Source organism: Toxorhynchites rutilus, chromosome 1 (genome assembly GCF_029784135.1).
Source record: "Toxorhynchites rutilus septentrionalis strain SRP chromosome 1, ASM2978413v1, whole genome shotgun sequence".
Lineage (NCBI taxonomy): Eukaryota > Metazoa > Arthropoda > Insecta > Diptera > Culicidae > Toxorhynchites > Toxorhynchites rutilus.
In genome coordinates, this window is record NC_073744.1 from 112,888,422 (window position 1) to 112,906,726 (window position 18,305).

Sequence of the window (18,305 nt, forward strand, 5' to 3'; positions counted from 1 at the left end):
ATAATGTCTGGAATGATGGCCTGGTCGATCGTCGTGAAGATTATTTTATCTACTATCTACTGGACTGAACATTCTGAATCTCTTTCGATGGCTCCACCTCTGATGCGTTTAACATTGGCTCGGACGTACTTTAATATTTTTACGTCCGAATTTCCAGTTCTCCCCGATGGATACATACTAAGACAAGACCAGACAACTGGCTTCTTACTCTTCTTCGTCGTCCAAAAACGAAGCCATGACATGAAGATGCCAGAGCTGCCAAATATTATAAAATATCGGATTTTTCAAATTTCTATTTTAATGAATCGTAACATTTGGTTGGTGCGAATTCAATGATTATTGCATATTTTCAAATAGACAATCTCAAAAATATGCTTTAAAAGGATAAAATATGTCTTTTAAATACCCATATCTATAATATAATCGTTTCCAAAACAAATTTGGGATTTTTTTTTTTAGCAAATAAATCTAATCTGACAACCGTTACAGCGTTATGCAGATTCTCATTGTCTGAACCAAAACATTCTATCTTATTATATGAGCAGGAATACAACCAAAACAACGTTAGGAAGCCATTTTATTTATACAAAACGTAATTCAAAAATAAAAATGAAGTGTAAAGCCTTAAATTGTGAGCGAAGGACGGATACTCATCCTGAGTATAAATTTTATCGGTTCCCTCAAGACAAAAATATTCGGAAAGAATGGATTCGATTTTGCGTGAACAGTGAATTAGAAGTTCCATTCTTTGAAATCAAATCAAGCACAAGAATATGTAGCGTAAGTATTAAAAACTAATTCTAAAACATATCCTAATACTAGTATATATACAGGCTCATTTTGTTGATGGGAAATACAATGAAAATGGAGTTACGAAAATTCCGACCTTAGCTGCATCCGCGAATGAGGAATGGGAAGAGATACAAAGTATTGAGAACAATTATGATTTGGTTGACGTATATGAAGGAGATAAACAACTACAGGAAGAAATATTTCGTTTGAAACATCAAATTTCCAAGCTGAAAAGGTAGTGTGTCAAAAAATATGTTATTTTCTAATATTTTATATTGATGTAACCGTTAATAGAATTGTAAAACAATGGAAGAAAAAATGCGGATATCTGACCTCGAGAATTCGTGGAAAACAACCCTTGAAGAAGCTTTTCAGAGAAGATCAAATTAAGCTATTAACAGGAGAGGTTAAAAAAGTCAAACGTTGGTCCAATGAAACGATTACGGAAAATTTACAAATTCGGTTTGCATGTCAAGGTGGATACGACAAGCTTAATAAAAAGGCTTCCCGTTCCCATCCACGAGGACTCTACTACGCCAAATTGAAGGAGTTCGTTTCAGTCCTGGTATGTAATTATAATCATATGTCTCATCGCATGTTAATATATGAAATGATATTTTGTAGGTATTCTTGAAGATATATTCGAGCTGCTACAACATAAAGTCTCCACAATGTTGGTTGAAGAAAAGGACTGCGGATTGGTTCTAGACGAAATGAGCATAGACGAGGCAAATGAGTTTTGCCAAAATACGAAGCAGTTTGTTGGAACAACAACGCTTCCTATGTCCCAAACTTTAGCCTGTAAAGCTTTGGTATTCATGCTAGTTGGAATCGCAGCGCGCTGGAAACAGGTGGTTGCTTTCGAGTACACCGGCAACTCTATACAAAAAGAGTTTTTGAAGAATGCTGTATTGTCTGCAGTTTCAAGAGCAGAGGGAATCAGTTTGCGTGTCCATTTTATAACAACAGATTCCGGGTCCGAAAACCAGCGCATGTGGAAGGATTTGGGGATCGATATTCGTCGCAAAAATGAGACATTAAATGCTGCGATACCTCATCCAAACGCTGAGAACAGAATGCTAGAGATCATACCCGATCCCGTACACGTATTTAAAAATACAGTACATGGCTGGTTGAACAATGTCTACCTGAAAGTTCCGGATTGGTATGTTCGTGATAAAAAGCTAACATCCAATATTGTTCATCGAGACCATTTAACCACAATCGTGAACTCCGAAATAAACAACACGTTGCGGCTTTGTCACAGACTAACGGCCTCGGATGTGTGCTTTGACAACAGAACATCTTCAATAGATAAAATGAAAGTATGCAACGCAACAAAATATTGCAACAGGACGGTGGCTGCAGCATTGAAGTTTCATGCGGAAATACGAGAATTACCGGAGCTTCTTACTACCGCATGCTTCATAGAAGACTTTGCTCGATGGTTCGAGCTTATCAATAATAGGGCAGAAGAAAAAGTATTTTGTTTGAATGATCCTATGAAATATGACGAGGATATCGCTCATCTGAAGACCATGGTGCGGTTAATGTATGATCTCCAAGTAGGACACGGACATTGGAAACCATGGCAAACAAGTGTAATCGTTTGCACGAATGCAATTGTGAGGTTGACAGATCGGCTTTTGCATGAAGGACACCCACAAATATTTACATGGCGGTTCGTCCAAGATTGTCTGGAGAGTCTTTTCTCATTGATTCGTGCAAAGCAACGACGCCCAACTCCATTGCAATTCAGCAATAACTTGAAAATTGTGACTCTTTCGCAATACATGACCGTAGTACCGAATGCTTCGTATACAGCCGATACACAACAACATCTTATTGGATTGATAGATTTGCTATCAAAGCGGCGTGAAGAATGTTCAGCCCAGAAATTGATGGACAATGAAGCAGCATCGACATCATATCGAATTTCAGCTTCATCTAATTCTAGTGATAATGTGGATGATATGAATATTGAATTCGACTATGAGTACACCGTCGATGAAGCGAAAACTTTTCTCGACAGAACAGAACAAAATTCGTTGTTCTATATAGCTGGTTTCATCATCAAAAAAATTATTCAGCGGGAAAGAACATGTCAGCAGTGTAACAAGAGATTGGTAGTCAGCAAAACACAAGGAATGACATTATAAAAAAAATTATATCTTTTCGTTTAAAAAGCGGAGAAAACAAAAAAACAAGGAAACGAAAATTTGATAGCAGGAGCATGGCATGGTAGAAATAAAATATATTAGTATCAGAAACCAAATAGATTATTATTAAACTAAACTTATGTCCATTTCCATTTTAGTGTTGTCCGAAAACTCATTTTTTCCACTTTTTCCCAAAAATGACTTTTTCAAAAAATCATAACTTTTGAACCTCTGAACCGATTCAGATGATCAATAAATCTAATTGAAGCCAATGAGGTAGATTTTTAATAGAAAAAATATTGAAAAAAGTATTGAACTTGGAAAGAGGGTTCTAGAGAGGTGTTTTTTTCGTTTTAGAGTCATTATTTTGTAAATTTAACATGTTTTAAGTCTTCGTTCAATATTCTTATGTGACTAGACTAGACCTATGCGACTAGAATACTATCTTTCCGGTAAGTGTGATATTTTTTCAAAAAAGATTGACTTATTGGCTTCAATTTAATATGTCGATCATCTCAATCAGTTCAGTAGTTCAAATGTAATAAATTTTTGCAAAAAATTATTTTTGGATAAGAGTGGAAAAATGATTTTACGGACGACCGGTTAACTTTGAAAAGTCACTCAAAAACACAAAAAAGCCTATCCGATATCGAGATATGTTATGTAATAAATCCTCAGCTTTCAAGAAAAAACATAAAATATAAAAACATAAAAACAAAAAACATAAAAATAACAAAAAACAACTACAATCAATAGTTACGAAAACAAAATTCGATTTCTTGGCAAGCCTAATATTTTTCCAAAAAAGATTAATTGGCTTCAATTTGATATATCGATCATCTAAATCGGTTCAGTGATTCAAAAGTTATGAATTTTTAAAAAAGGCACTTTTAGGAAAAAGTTGAAAAAAATGATTTTTCGGACCACCCTAAAATAAGAAAAGGTCACCCTAACGAAAAAATAAAAAATACGGGTCTAATATTTTGCAATAAAGAATGAAACTACCACTTTTCATGGAAATCTGAGGAGCACTATATCGGTTTGACATGAAATGGATGTATATATATATATATATATATATATATATAAATTTTTCAATTCAATCAAAATATAGTAACAAAATAATTAGGTAAAACGTGTATACAATTCCTTCACATTTCCTCTAAACTAAGTATCGTAATATCAATTAAACTCATTTTTTTTCTAAATTCAATACAAACCCAACGTAATTTATTTTTATTGGCAACACTGGAAAAATCGACTTTGTTTACAAAATTTATCGAAATCGACCAATCAGAAATCAGAACGACTGACAGAAATTTGGTCCGTATCTGACAGAAATTTGGTCCGTAAAAGACCCCCTATTGTCTGATCTTATCTTAGGATACATATTGTCACTGCTCGCGAATAACACATCCTTATTGTATAAGGAAAGAGTTGTATGGCCTCTTACAGCCACACTCTAGAGAGGTTTCAATGTTCTGTTCGAGTACTTTAACAGCTGGAGAATCCGTATGCAGCGAAAACACAAATCTTCATTTTCCCTCATTTTAGGTCTCCCAGACTTGTTCCATCTGTGAATAACCGGAGGTTCAGTGGTGTAATGAACTGAAGAGGCAGTGTAGATTATCAAATTCTTTTACTCAAAGATTGTACTCGAAGAAAATACATCTCTTTCTTTGGTGTACAACTCTTCATTGCATGGGTAGAAATTGATGAAATTTTGTATAAAACTTGTTTAGAGTGTGATGTTTACATATGCAAAATTTCGCCACAATCTGTCAAGAGGTTATAAAGATGGCTTTCAAGAAAGAAGTGCTTCGACAAAAAAAGATATACGAGGTGATACAAAGCCAACAATGCTGTTTTTGTGCCGAAGGAGGCAAATTCGAAAAATTCTGGGCGATTATGAAGGGCAAGCTCCGGAAAACATGGAACGTCTTCAAAAACGACCAGGATTTGAAGAACTATGGCGCAGGTGTTGCACAGGATTTGATGGGTAGCGTTAAGTCCAAGGTGCGGACATTAGGCCTAGGAGAAGAGGTTGAATAAACCAGCTTTGTAAAAACATGGTTAATCTGTGTTTATTTATTCTCTTTGAGTTATCCGACTTGAATAAATTTTTTGATGATCTTTTCTGTTTTTTTCGAGTACGGTCTTCAATAGACAAAAACAGACGGCGAATCCCCAGGACAATCCAAATTTTTCTCAAACAGAAATTTGGGATATTCGACATCAATAGCTCGTAGGTTGTTGAAGCATCAGTCTCATCAATTATCCAACACCGGAAACTGTTTGCATCGAAGCTAATCTCAGTTAGATCGCTAGACATGTACATGAGCATGCAAACACTCATTCAAAGTTGTACATACTACATGCACTGAAAATGTTCTATATTTTATGTTTTTTGAAGCCATGGGGAATTGCTCACAAATAGTGGTGTGGTGTCTATGCGGTTGCACCAAATATAAGCATTTGTTGGTTCCCAACCATAGCGCGTTGACCCTATCGGCTAGACAGACAGGGGATTCTAGCTGGCCGACAAACGTCAGCATCACAAAATGCATGGCTGAGCAAACGGGTGCGGGGGATTAAACAACCTTTCCCCAATGATGGTCATCAGAATTTGAAATTATTTTTCGAATGGACTTGTGATCGACTGGATATAGTTTGCACCCGCGTGCAATGAATGTTCAATGATGGCTAAATAGGAATCACTTTCGTCGAAAGAGTTTACGTGATTGCACCCCCCCCCCCCCCCACACACACACACACACACACGCACACACACACCGACTGACGTCGTCAAATGGGAAATCATTCTACTGAAATTATTTATTATTTTGATTGCAATTTACATTCCACACAAGCGAAAGCTGCGATCGTCAACAAAATCATCATCATTGTGTTTTTTGTCGATAAGCTTGCACTTGTGGTTTATTGTACAACCAATCAATGTCCCCACCAACCCCATCAGATTGCAACGAAACGGGTAATTACCAATAATGAACCCATCGTCACGAGCTTCGAGCACAGAATTTACGATTTAAAATGCATGTTTGTGTGATAGATATTTAACGCTTCATTTAGGTTTAATAACTGATCATCGTCCAATGGATGCCCATCACATCACGGACAACTAATTAAAAAGGGAGTCGATGTAAATTGTGCTTGACAGAATTATGTAACTCACTTTGTGCTGTTGGATTCATTATAGCTGATGAGCAAATGCAGGACAATCTCGCGATACTCGAGCACATAGAAAACGTTATTCTGCAGCTTTGAAAACAACTCCTTCGCCTTTTCGCTTCCGACGGTTTGCAGCGCTTGCAAGCTGTGAAGCATCTCACGATAAGCCTGTTTTCATTATTTCACACGACCGACAGAAATGATCAATGATCCGTGCACCAATCCAATCCGGGATAGCATCAACAAAGGCAGCGGCAGCAGCGTTTTATCGTAGACCAAGTGATGTCCATCGAATCGTGAGAGGATGCACCAGACGGAAGATATTGTTCACGTGTGTCATGTTACGGAAGCGGACCCAGAATGTTGCCACGTTGGATGGTCAACACAAGGAATAAGCAATGGTGCATGTCGAGGGAAGTTGAAAATAATGGGAAATTATTAAATATTTATAAAATTGTGCAAAGAGTGTAACGGAACATTACCTGGACGGCCACGTGCAGACGACGTGCCCAGAGACGAGCCCGAGTTTTATCCGATCCCATCATCTCGACGTAATGCTCGACGCGGGATATAATCCAGTGAAAACATTGTACACTAAGTGATTCACTGAAATGATTAAAAGAAAGAAACAGATAAACATTTTTAGAATTGTTTGCAATATCTAAATTTCAGTATTGTTTTCCACGTTTCAGTGTGAATTGCGATCAGGCAATGAATAATGATTTCCACTAGCAATACAGTAAACATTCACTAACTGGTCGAAAAGGGAAGACCATTTATCGACATTCGCGTTTTTTTGGTCCGGAATGTTAAACGTAAAATAAAATCGAGGGGAACTTCAATGAATTGTTTGATTTGCGTTGTTCGTGCAATTGGATAAACAAAAGGATTCCAATGGAAGTTTCGCATTGAGTGCGACAACAGGTATGAAATATAATTTGAGAAAATTATTTTTCTGTAGTTTAATCAATGTTTTTGTCATGCATAATGTAAATTTTCATAACATTTTAAATTACATTCGAATGCCCCTCACAGCAAATCTTCCATTTGAATATGGCGTCGATTGTTTAGGAAATTCTGCTTTTTAACTGGTCCAAGGTTATTGTTGCCGTAATTTGTTCTATGTTAAGGGACTACTAGCAAAGATGAGTTCCGAAAACGACGGAGAGTAGTGTTTAGTGGAATCTGTGCGAGAAGTGCAGGACAATCAATACATCCTTGCATTAGTCAAAAATCAACATTCGCTGCACTGTAGCGCGCCTGGAACTTAATGATTCCAATCCCATAAGCGTGCACCGGTCGGAATACGGAGGTAGAATAGCTGGATCGTTCTATTGAAGTCGTCTCAGAGCAAACCGCAAAAACTTTTTCTGCACCCGTACGATCGACAAAGCATGGATTACGTAATAGGGGCCAAACAGGGACCGCATACTCCAGAATACCACGAACCAACTAGCGGTACAAAGTCTTCAAATCATGGGTATCGGTGAACTCGTACTGAGCTCTGAGCTGAAAATCAATCATGACTCCGAGATCACAGATTGACGATGTTCATTCCAGTATTGACGATTCCATCCTGTATTGATGAAGCATGAGACTATTGAAGCCCCCAAAGGAAATTATCCTGCATTTCTTGCCGTTGACCCGCATTCCGTTATCGCCACATTATTCGAGCATTGTATTAATGTTGCGATGTTGAAACTGCGGGATCTAAATAAGTTGACCAAGACGTATCCGCGTTGACGGCATTGAGCTTTGTATTACGACATGGGGGAGTAGGCATGACAATATGGGTTTGTAGAAGAAATGAACACACTTTTAAAATAAAAATTGTGAATGAAAATTATTTTTCCCAAATCAAATTAGTGCTCTATGTAAATGAAAATCACTTTTGCTTGCAAGTAGAGAAAAAATATTACACAAAAAGTGTGTAGTATAGTAGTACTGTAAAATATGTCGGATTTTCTCTTTATTTTGCTCCATATTTGCGACACTATAACTCACGAATGACTTAACCAAACAAAACACTGTCAAGAACTATATTATAGCGCGCAAAAATACCTTTCCAACAAGCTATAGTATGACTCGATACAATGAATACAACTAGAACTACGCGCTTACAACGACACCTCGCGGAAATACCGCAGGACTTTTTTAACAGCCTAATATGTAACAGATCGGCTAAAAAGTTCATAAGGTTGACGTCTAGATGGCGCCTCTTGCAAAAATCTACTTGACTATCGCAAAGCACCATTTTTCTATGAATACGTGTCAAAATTTGACAGCAATCGGTCGGTTGGGTCGTGAGTTACAGCATTGAGAGTGAACTTTTGTGATTGTGAAAAAAAAAATTGAAAAATCCGAATTTCGTGTATTGATGGCAAAATTGCACGAATTGGACTTCGAATTGCTTCCGCATGTACCGCAAATTCTCGCTAGGGGCCAGATTTGGAGAATAATCTGGCCCCCAGCGACTATTTTCTGTTCGCAGACCTGAAGAGAATCCTCGCTGGCAAGAAATTTAAGATCGATGATGAAGTGATTACCGAGGCCTGAGGCCTATTTTGGAAAAACCGAAAGAGTACTATAAAAATGGTATTGAAATTTTCATTTTATTTTCATTTTATTTATTATATCAACAGGCCTTTACATTAGTGCCCTAATGATATCTAAATCTAATTTAAATCTAAGTCTAAATGAAGATTTTATTAATGTCTAAGAACTACGAGGAACATTTTTTTGAGAGTTGAGCGAGACAGGTGAAAATCGAACGATGAAAAACATCGGTTTAGCACTCGACACATACTCGCTACGGGCTCGTTGTGCCCGTAGTTTGTGCAGGAGTGAGGGAGACGAATAAAAGTGTAGTAGCGTAGGTTTCGATAGCAAATGTTGAAATTGATCGTTTGAAGAAGGTCGGGACAGTCGATATTCGTGAGAATCAGATCCGATATAAAAGTAGCCTTAGCTACGTCTCTACGTACGCTCAGTAGATCAAGTCCAATTAATTTACAGCGGTTCTCGTAGTGAGGAAGATTTGAGGGATCATTCCAGGGCAGATTACGTAAAGCGAAACGAACAAATTTACGCTGGATCGCTTCGATGCGCTGAATACCGTTTTGATAGTAAGGCGACCATGAAATATTGCGAGATCGCTATAATCACTGTATCGCGCTCGAAGGCAGTTATGTTGAATAATAAAATTGAATTTTGCAAAAAAAAGTTGTTTTACTTTGTTACCTTATAAACATTTCAGCCGAACTGTTAGCTGTAATCGATCTGAAATCTATATTCCATTTTAGGTACTGGAGATGATATTTTCATTAGGGGAAGTGGGGGCATAGTGATCACCCTAAGGGATATGCCCATTTCCAGCGCCCACATACGGATTCAATTCCCGTTTCTCGAAGAATATTATAGTTCAACTCATTGTTACTCATTGTAACTCATTTTACCCGTCCGATGTTCGTATGCCGTTGATTTTTGTACCGGATACCTCAAACGACTTCAGCAGACCGTCAGCGTGTATTGATCCTTCGCCATCATCAGTTTGGACACCGCAAAGCATCTCGGAGTCGACCGATCATCTTTTCTCGGTGTATTACCAGAACGTGAGAGGTTTACGCACCAAAATTGTCCAGCTACGTTTACTGCTGCTGAGCTGCGATTTCGACGTGCTTGTTCTTACCGAAACGTAGTTACGAGCCGACATTGATGACGCAGAAGTAACATCTGCATACACACTTTTCCGATGCGACCGTAGTAGTCTAACCAGTAATTCTACTATGGGAGGAGGAGTGCTGATAGCGGTGAAAAAGCACCTGAATTATGAACTTGTTCCTCTACCGAATTGCGATCGTCTTGAACAAGTCGTAGTTCGTGTGAAAACTGCACAGCTCGATGTATATCGTGGCCATCTATCTCCCACCGTGCTCCTGTCCGGATTTGTATTCCACTCACGTAGACGCAGTGCAATGCATAGCAGATCGTTCTTCTGGGGCCGACATCATCATATCGGTAGGCGACTTCAACCTCCCTCATCTCCGGTGGCAGTTTGACGATGCCGTGAATGGTTACATTCCATCAAACGTTTCATCTGAGGACGAGCTGTCTCTTATAGAAAACATGTTTGCCACTGGCTTCCAACAAATCTGCAATTTCGTGAACACAAATAATAGGCTGCTGGATTTAGTGTTTGTTAACCAACCAGATGAATTGGATCTCTTAGCACCATCCACTCCATTTTTACCTGTGGACAATCACCATCCACCTTTTATTATATTGCTCGAAGAAAACGTGAACGACTCAGACACACCTGAAGACTGCAATGAAAATGTGTCGTACAATTTTCAAGCCTGTGATTTCGACCGATTGAACGACACACTCACCAACATTGACTGGGACGGTATAATGAGCGACGGAACTGCGGATGAACTACTTTCGACATTCTACGACAAGTTGAATCAAGTATTAACTGAACACGTACCTCGGAGAAGACGAGCCTCCGTTATTGGTAAACCATGGTGGACTCCTGAGCTGCGACATTTACACAAAAAAGGAAAGCACGCAGAAGATTCTTCCGAACAAAATCTGAGAGAGAGCGCAACAATCTTCGAGAAGTGGAAACAAGTTATAAAGAACTTCTTCTGTTATCATACGAAAACTATATTTCTATGGTACAATCGAATATGAAACTAAATCCTCAACTCTTCTGGGACTTTGTGAGAACACGGAGTTTATCTACCCGCGATCCACTCAATGTGAAATACGGGGAATCTGATGCAAGCTCGAATGTAGAAGCAGCGGAACTTTTCGCTACATTTTTTGAGAATGTGTTCAGCAAAGTGTCGCCCGTTTGTCGTCGCAATTGCTTTGCTCACATACCATCATATGACATCACATTTCCAGTTTTTCAGCTCTCCTCTGAAGATGTGAAAAAAGAATTTAAGGAACTTGACACCAAGAAAGCATCGAGTGCAGATGGAATATCTCCCTTGCTTCTCAAGAACTGCTCTTCCACCTTGGCGGGGCCCATCGCTCTAATATTCAACCGCTCTCTGTGCGACCGATCATTCCCGGCTGCATGGAAACGTGCCTGTATTGTTCCGATCCATACATCCGGAAACTGCGTTTATGTCAGAAATTATCGTGGAATATCAATACTGAGTTGTTTGAGCAAGGTCTTCTAAAAGTTAGTACACAAGGTGTTGTACAACGTGTCATCTTTGATCATTTCCGATAGCCAGCATGGCTTCATGAAACATCGGAGTACCACGACTAACCTTATGGAGTGGTTATGATCGTACTTGACGGATCGTTCCGCGTACGTAATGGTTAATTATACAAAATCTAGACCATTCAGTATCACGTCTGGCGTACCTCAGGGTAGCGTCCTTGGCCCTCTGATCTTCAACCTCTTTGTCAATGACCTGTTTTCACTGCTCTCTTCTTCTAAGCTTTCTTTTGCCGACGATCTGAAATTTTATCGGTGCATCACCTCGCTCCTGGATCATGTCACCTTGCAAGAAGATATAAACACAGTGCTGACATGGTGTGGCGATAACGGCATGCAGGTCAATAGTAAGAAGTGCAAGATCATATCCTTCGGTCGCCGTTACAACGTTGCTTATCACGAATATTTTATGGACGCGGACTCACTTGACCGGGTCAAATCTATCTGTGATTTAGGAGTGACCATTGACGCCCAACTCAGGTTCAACGAACACGTAGTAATCACGACCGCTAAAGCTTTTGCTACTCTTGGATTTATCCGCCGGCACGCCTCCGATTTCACCGATATACACGCTTTGAAGTCGATCTACTGTTCTTTGGTGCGCAGTATACTGGAGTATGCTGCTACTGTCTGGTGCCCATACTACACATCGCACATAATTAGTATGAACGCATACAGAGGAAGTTCATACGGTTTGCACTACGTCAACTTCCATGGAATGATCCTATCGATCTTCCTCCATATTCCGACCGTTGCCAACTGATCGACTTGGAGACCTTATCCAGCAGGAGGGTCAATATGCAGCGCTTATTCGTCTTCGACTTGCTACGAGGCAATATTAACTGTTCTGAACTTCTGGAACAAATCTCGTTCTATGTTCCACCTCGACGTTTCCGGAGTTCGTCTTTGCTGGCACTTCCCCGTCATAGAACCAACTACGGCTACAACAATCCGTTCGACTCGTGTCTTCGTGCGTTTAATAAAATCATTGACGAATTTGATCTGAATATGTCCAAAAGCACATTTAAAATTAAGATAAAGAATATTGTATAGATTACTAACCATTATTCAATCTGTATGTCTAGGACGAAGACGGTGATAAATAAATAAAAATAAAATTGTTCTTCAAGATATCAAACGGCTTTTACTATAGAAATTTAAAATAGTACACTTTTCATCATTAGAAAAGATGGTGAAAAATCGAACTTTTTTTTTTTGCTTGAAGGTAAAGTGGTCACCTTGTGGGGGCAAAGTGGTCACCCGTACATATCAAGCTAAATGGGATAGATTGATGCGTTTTTTCCGTCCAAATTATTTTTTTTTTTTTCTCTATTATAGTGATTTTCAGCACATTTCGGCTGGTTCGTCACTTTTAGTTCCATTTTTGGAAGAATGTCGGGAGTGAGAATTGAACTCGTGATCTCTGCGTGAGAGGTATGGATGTTACCACTACGCCAGATCGCCTCCTTCCGTCCAAATTTGTTCAATTCACATTTGATATAGTAGGTACATGTATGAAATAAGCTTGGCCTCTTGCATACAGAAAAGTAGTAACAAACACATAACTTTCCGCATAATAAGACTTGGTTTAGTTGGACTGACATATTTATTCAGGGTCAAAGCCACGAAAGGATCTTCTTTAAGAGCAGAATGTGATGAGGTATATCAGCTTTAGTAAACAGAACATTGTAAGTTGTTATGCACCTATGACCACTTTGCCCCCAAACATCAAAATAATTTCTATGCTAATTAATCGCTGAGATTAAACAAAATATCTGTTCACCTCTCCTAGAATATGTGAACAGTCGTCCGAACTGATGATTTGTCCAATATATCAGATTGAATAAACCAAATTTCACGAGAAATTCCTTAGATACCATGCGCACAGAACTACGGCCGAATGGCTATCGAGAGAGTCATTTCTGTTTTTATTTGTATTTTGACATGCGAAAGCTCTACTGAAGTGCAGGGTGATTCAAAAGTGATTAAATTCTTCAAACAAAAGGTGACTATCAATACGGCATCTATAGTTAATAGTTATACTTCCAAACAAGCAGGTGTCCACTTTGCCCCCCATGACCAATTTGCCCCCACTACCCCTAATTTACTGTTACCTAATAATTTAATCTCCCTCAATTATTCATATTGTTTTCGTATAAATTTTTCCTTTCAATTCTTTTAATTATTTTTTTCACTAATATTTCGTATACAGTGAGACCTGTTTTTATGCACTTTTTTTATGTGCAAATGTTTTTTTGCGCCATTTTCTAAAATCGCACACAAAAAAACCAAAAGCCAATATATCTCAACGTATAGAAGGACCAAATCGAACGTTGATCAAGAATGGAATCATTAGGATTTGAGTTATTTACTTTAAAAAAAAACTTGTTCAAGCGGACCCTATCAACCGCATAAATATTTTTTTTTTCAAATTGTGAAACGAAAACAATTTTTTAAGCTACTGGTGCCTAGAAGCGCCCAAATTTTTGCTTTTTTTGACTCTCGAAAATCTCCCCCATTTTCTAATGCTGCGGCAGATGTCAAAATTTGAGAAAACCAAAAAATCACCCAAGGGGGGAGTACGAGAAATCGGGGTTTTTTTTAAAAAAAGTTGACGCCAAATGTCTTTGAATTGAATGAATCGTCGAGATTTATTGTTATCTAGAAACTATCGGTTTTAAAAAAAGTCTAATCTGCGGCATTGCATTGAGTATTTTATCGTGTGAATCAACACACACGATATTTCATATGAAAAATCGAGCTGACTATTTTCATTGGTACCTTAAAGTATACGTTTTGCTTCGTATTGCCAAAAAAGTCCCAGAGTGTCGATTTTTGACACGAAAAAATTGGAATGATTTTGTTTTCTATCAAAATTCTAGTTCTACCTAATAAATGATCTACATATTCTGTTGGATGGTTCATGGAGAGTATAAGAGGAGTTCTGTAACGATTTGAAGTCACAGAAACATGGGAGGTTTTGAATTATCTGTGGAAATCCTTAGAGTATCGGTTTTACCCTAGTTTCCCCTATATGGATGCCATAAGCTTGCTTTTCGACGAGTGATTTGTATGGAGTTCTACTGTCGTTCTTAAAGTCTTGAATTCTATGTGAAACACGTCGACAAGGAAGCACAGAACTAACTTGACTATCTTTGTATGTCTTGTTTGTCCTTTGTGGTAATGGTGATGAAGTCGGTTCCACACAAAACCGCACGGTAGACCTGTAGTTGGTAGTTTGATAGCAGAACTCGAACGAGCGAACGAACGGACGGAGGGCGTATAAATTTGTGCACCTGAATAAACAGAGTGTATTATCTTTTCTTCCGTTGCACAAGATTAACTAACTAGCTAACTAAGTTGAATCGTGCTTTTCAAATTGTGCACCACCGACGGAGAGTTCTGCTGTGAATGCTTCTTCGTCTGGTAGAGTAGTAATCTCCAGAGGCTAAGCAAAATAGAAATTTGTTACACTTTAGAGAGGCGAAGGATTCATGCCCGGATAGATGCGTAACTGAAGAGTATGGTGGAGGAGCAACTACAATGTCTGATGAATGTTATCTTACAAAGAAGCACACTTAAACATCAGTTCGAGGAGTGCAAAACAGAAAGACACTTACACTTATGTTTGCATGTTTTAACTGCTTGTGGGAAACATATTAATATTCTTGACTCGAACTGTTTTAACAATTTTTGTGCACTTCAAAAGGACCATCCCTACATCCATATTTTGCCTTCAAATCATATTCCATGCTGAGTCTTAAATACTCTCTACTCTCGCGCAAAGCCTTTTCAGCTGCTCCTGCTGTCCTTGTGGATGTGGTGTGTGTGTCTGTGGTTGCATTACCATAGCCCAGGGCATGTGTATGACCAAAGAATTGTTTGAATTTTGATAGCATATTAATGCAAAATAAGCGTTCCGAGGCATTCACGAGGCTAGCACCTGCTGGAAGAGAGCCCTGACGATGTGATTCCGCCGGTATTACGGCCAGACTAAAACTACGTGAGATTCAGCCGCCGGAAGTTTTGGCGCACTTAACCATCTCTAAGACATCAGTAGCGGTTGTGGTGGTTTGTGCTGCCGGATGATGCAAGTGTGGTTATTGCCTCACGCCGAGGACTATGTCCGGGCCCATTTTGCCTTTCAGTGCGATTCGGCCGGTCAAATAACTCACAGTTACTTTAATCAGAATTTAGTGATTTGTTGGGTGGCTATTTCTTGCTTGCTTCCCTGACGGGCTTATGCTAGGACTGTGGTGGCTGTTTGTCCGAAGATAGCACATAGCGAACACATTGCAATGAGCGAAGTTTTGGTTTGCATCCTCTAGCTGCTTTCAGTATTAATGCGTTAAAATATACAGCAAATGAAAATGATCCATTGAGAGTCGGAAATACTTTAAATAATTCCAATCCATATGATTATATGATGAAACTATAGGATGCGTTTTCATTGGGAAGAAATCATATAAATTCAAGGTGAAATAAATGAAATATTCCACCATCCCTGCGTCTCATTCGCTCATCCTTTTATTTTTTGTGATTTTGACGTAGGACTACGTCTAACCGGAATATATGGGGGGCAAAATGAAAACTTAAACACAGAACATGCAGGAAGAAATGAAAGATTTCGAATGCTTATAACTCGAACATTTCTTACTGGATCGGAAAGATGTTTGCATCAATTGATAGGCAATATTTCTACGCATCTATCGCAATTAATAAAATGTTATTTTTCATTAGATAAACAATTGAATTGCTGTAAAACGTTAAGCGTTATATAAACGCCCTAACTACCTCGTTTTGATTGGTCCGATTAACGGTTTCCCCAACACAGCCATCAAAACCAAGCAGCCTTGGGGAAATCAGGGAAATACATGTCTAGAGGCGAATGAACTGAAAAGTTTAAACCCTCTTAAAGCCAAAAAGAAGAAGAAGAAAAAATACATGCGCTGGACGGAATGGATATGGGGACGTTTGTTCTCATCGAAATGTGTTCCCTAACACAGACTTCTAAACCAAGCAGCGTTGGGAAAATCGGCATTGCCAATACATGAAAGTCGCGAGTATTTTTGTTCCGACTGAAATGTGTTTCCCTTACACGGACTTTAAGTCCATGGAGCGTGGGGAAATTGGCATTGCAAATACATGCAAGTCGGGGGTATTTTTGTTCCGACTGAAATGTGTCTCCCTAAAAGCACTCGCAGACTGCAGACTTTTGTTGGCCGATAGTTTGATCGGCCGACTTAATCAGTAGGGAGCGATTTGCATATGCGCACACTACACCGATTTAGTATCGGCCGATAAAAATTTTGATAGGCATTGCATTTAAACTGTTTTGTCGACAAACTGTCGGCCGTCTGTTTATTCATTATTGGCCAGCTTTGACCTGCGGCCATACGACGATTGTTTATTGGTCGATAGTTCAATTCGCTCTAAATTTTGGAATCCTCACATACGTGCCGTGCGAATCACTCTCGGATTCTCTTTTTAATTTTCCTTCTCCGCTCTCTTCTCCGTTGTCAAAGGATGATTATACAATATGCGTTCGACGTACATGTCAAAATCGAAACTGAGTGCCTGAAGTTCATTAAATCAAGCAAATTCGCGGTTCGAGAAGTACGTACACTTGAGAGATGCACTGCACTTCAGAGGGAAATATTAAAAAAAATAAAAATGGGTGGGTTATATCTATGATATAACCGCAAGGTTGACGTGGGACTACGTTAGCTTAGCAATCATTCGCTTGTATTGATTAAATTCTTGATTGAATGAAACAGTTTTCAAATTCAATCGAATTCGATACATTTGCTTTGTGAGAAAAAAGATTGAACAAATGCCATGTAAAGTCAATTCATGCATTGTCATAGATTGTTCTTCGTTACAAGTAAATTTAATGACATACCTTTTACGTTTGGTATGATGCCTAGGACAAAATATATGTATGGAAGAATTATAAAACGTTTGATGAACCAGCCTAAGACTGAAAAACTCTCTAATAAAGACAAAAAAAAATTATCAAACGATTATTTTGTTTACATTTTCCTCTGAAGTTTACATCTCTTAAGTGTACGTACTTCTCGAACCGCGAATTTGCTTGAAACTGGAAAGTTCCTTCGCTTCTAGTGTCTGCACGATTTTCCCAGGTTCCTAAGTTTAGAAGATCGTGTTAGGACAGATATATTCCAGTCTGCATAAAGGCAAGCGAGACCAAAATTACTCGCGGTTTGCTTTTATTTGCAGAGCCGATTCCCCCAGAAACCTTGGTTTAGAAATCTGTGTTAGGGAAACACATTTCCATCGGAACAAAAATACCCCCGACTTGTATGAATTCGCAATGCCGATTTTCTCACGCTGCATGGATTTGATGTCTGTGTTAGGGAAACACATTTCAGTCGGAACAAAAACACCCCCGAATTACATGTATCTGCAATGCCAATTTCCCTATAAAATTATAATAAAAAAAATATGATGTCATACTTTTAAAAGTTACATTAAATATAATTTTGAAATGAACATGGTGCAGAATAATGGTTTTTGAATGATATGGTATTTCAGTATATTGATAAATTTACCATTTCGTGATTTTTTGAGGACGATTGAAAAAAGAGCACATCAAGAAAATGATGCACAATATTTTTATTGCACCAATTTTTCTGTTTTTCTGTTGAAAATTACCTGTTCTTCGAATGTTATTGAAATAGCTGATTTGATTGAATGTTTCTGCTTGGTCCCTATAGCTACTAGTTCAAAAGAAGTATAGTTATAGAATCATTGACCACTAGTATGGTATATTTTCGGTTACGGTTGACAAATTTTGCACTGTATTTTTAAAAAAATGGTTCCCTTTTTCATTAGTCGCGATTACTTTGATAATTATTCGATGTATTCATATTTTGATTTTTCAGTATTCGATACAAAATTACTCGATTAAA

At 38.4% G+C, this 18,305-nt stretch overlaps 1 protein-coding gene across 1 annotated transcript in view; it reads right to left on the reverse strand.

Moving 5' to 3' along the window:
* LOC129762449 (protein timeless homolog) overlaps positions 1 to 18,305 on the reverse strand; it is a 223,112-nt gene that overhangs the window by 200,663 nt on the left and 4,144 nt on the right. The window contains exons 3-4 of the mRNA XM_055760706.1: positions 6,623 to 6,746; positions 6,145 to 6,308 (exon numbers count right to left, since the gene is read on the reverse strand). Of these exons, the coding sequence (XP_055616681.1) occupies positions 6,145 to 6,308; positions 6,623 to 6,746 (288 nt within the window). The remainder of the gene's footprint in view (positions 1 to 6,144; positions 6,309 to 6,622; positions 6,747 to 18,305) is intronic.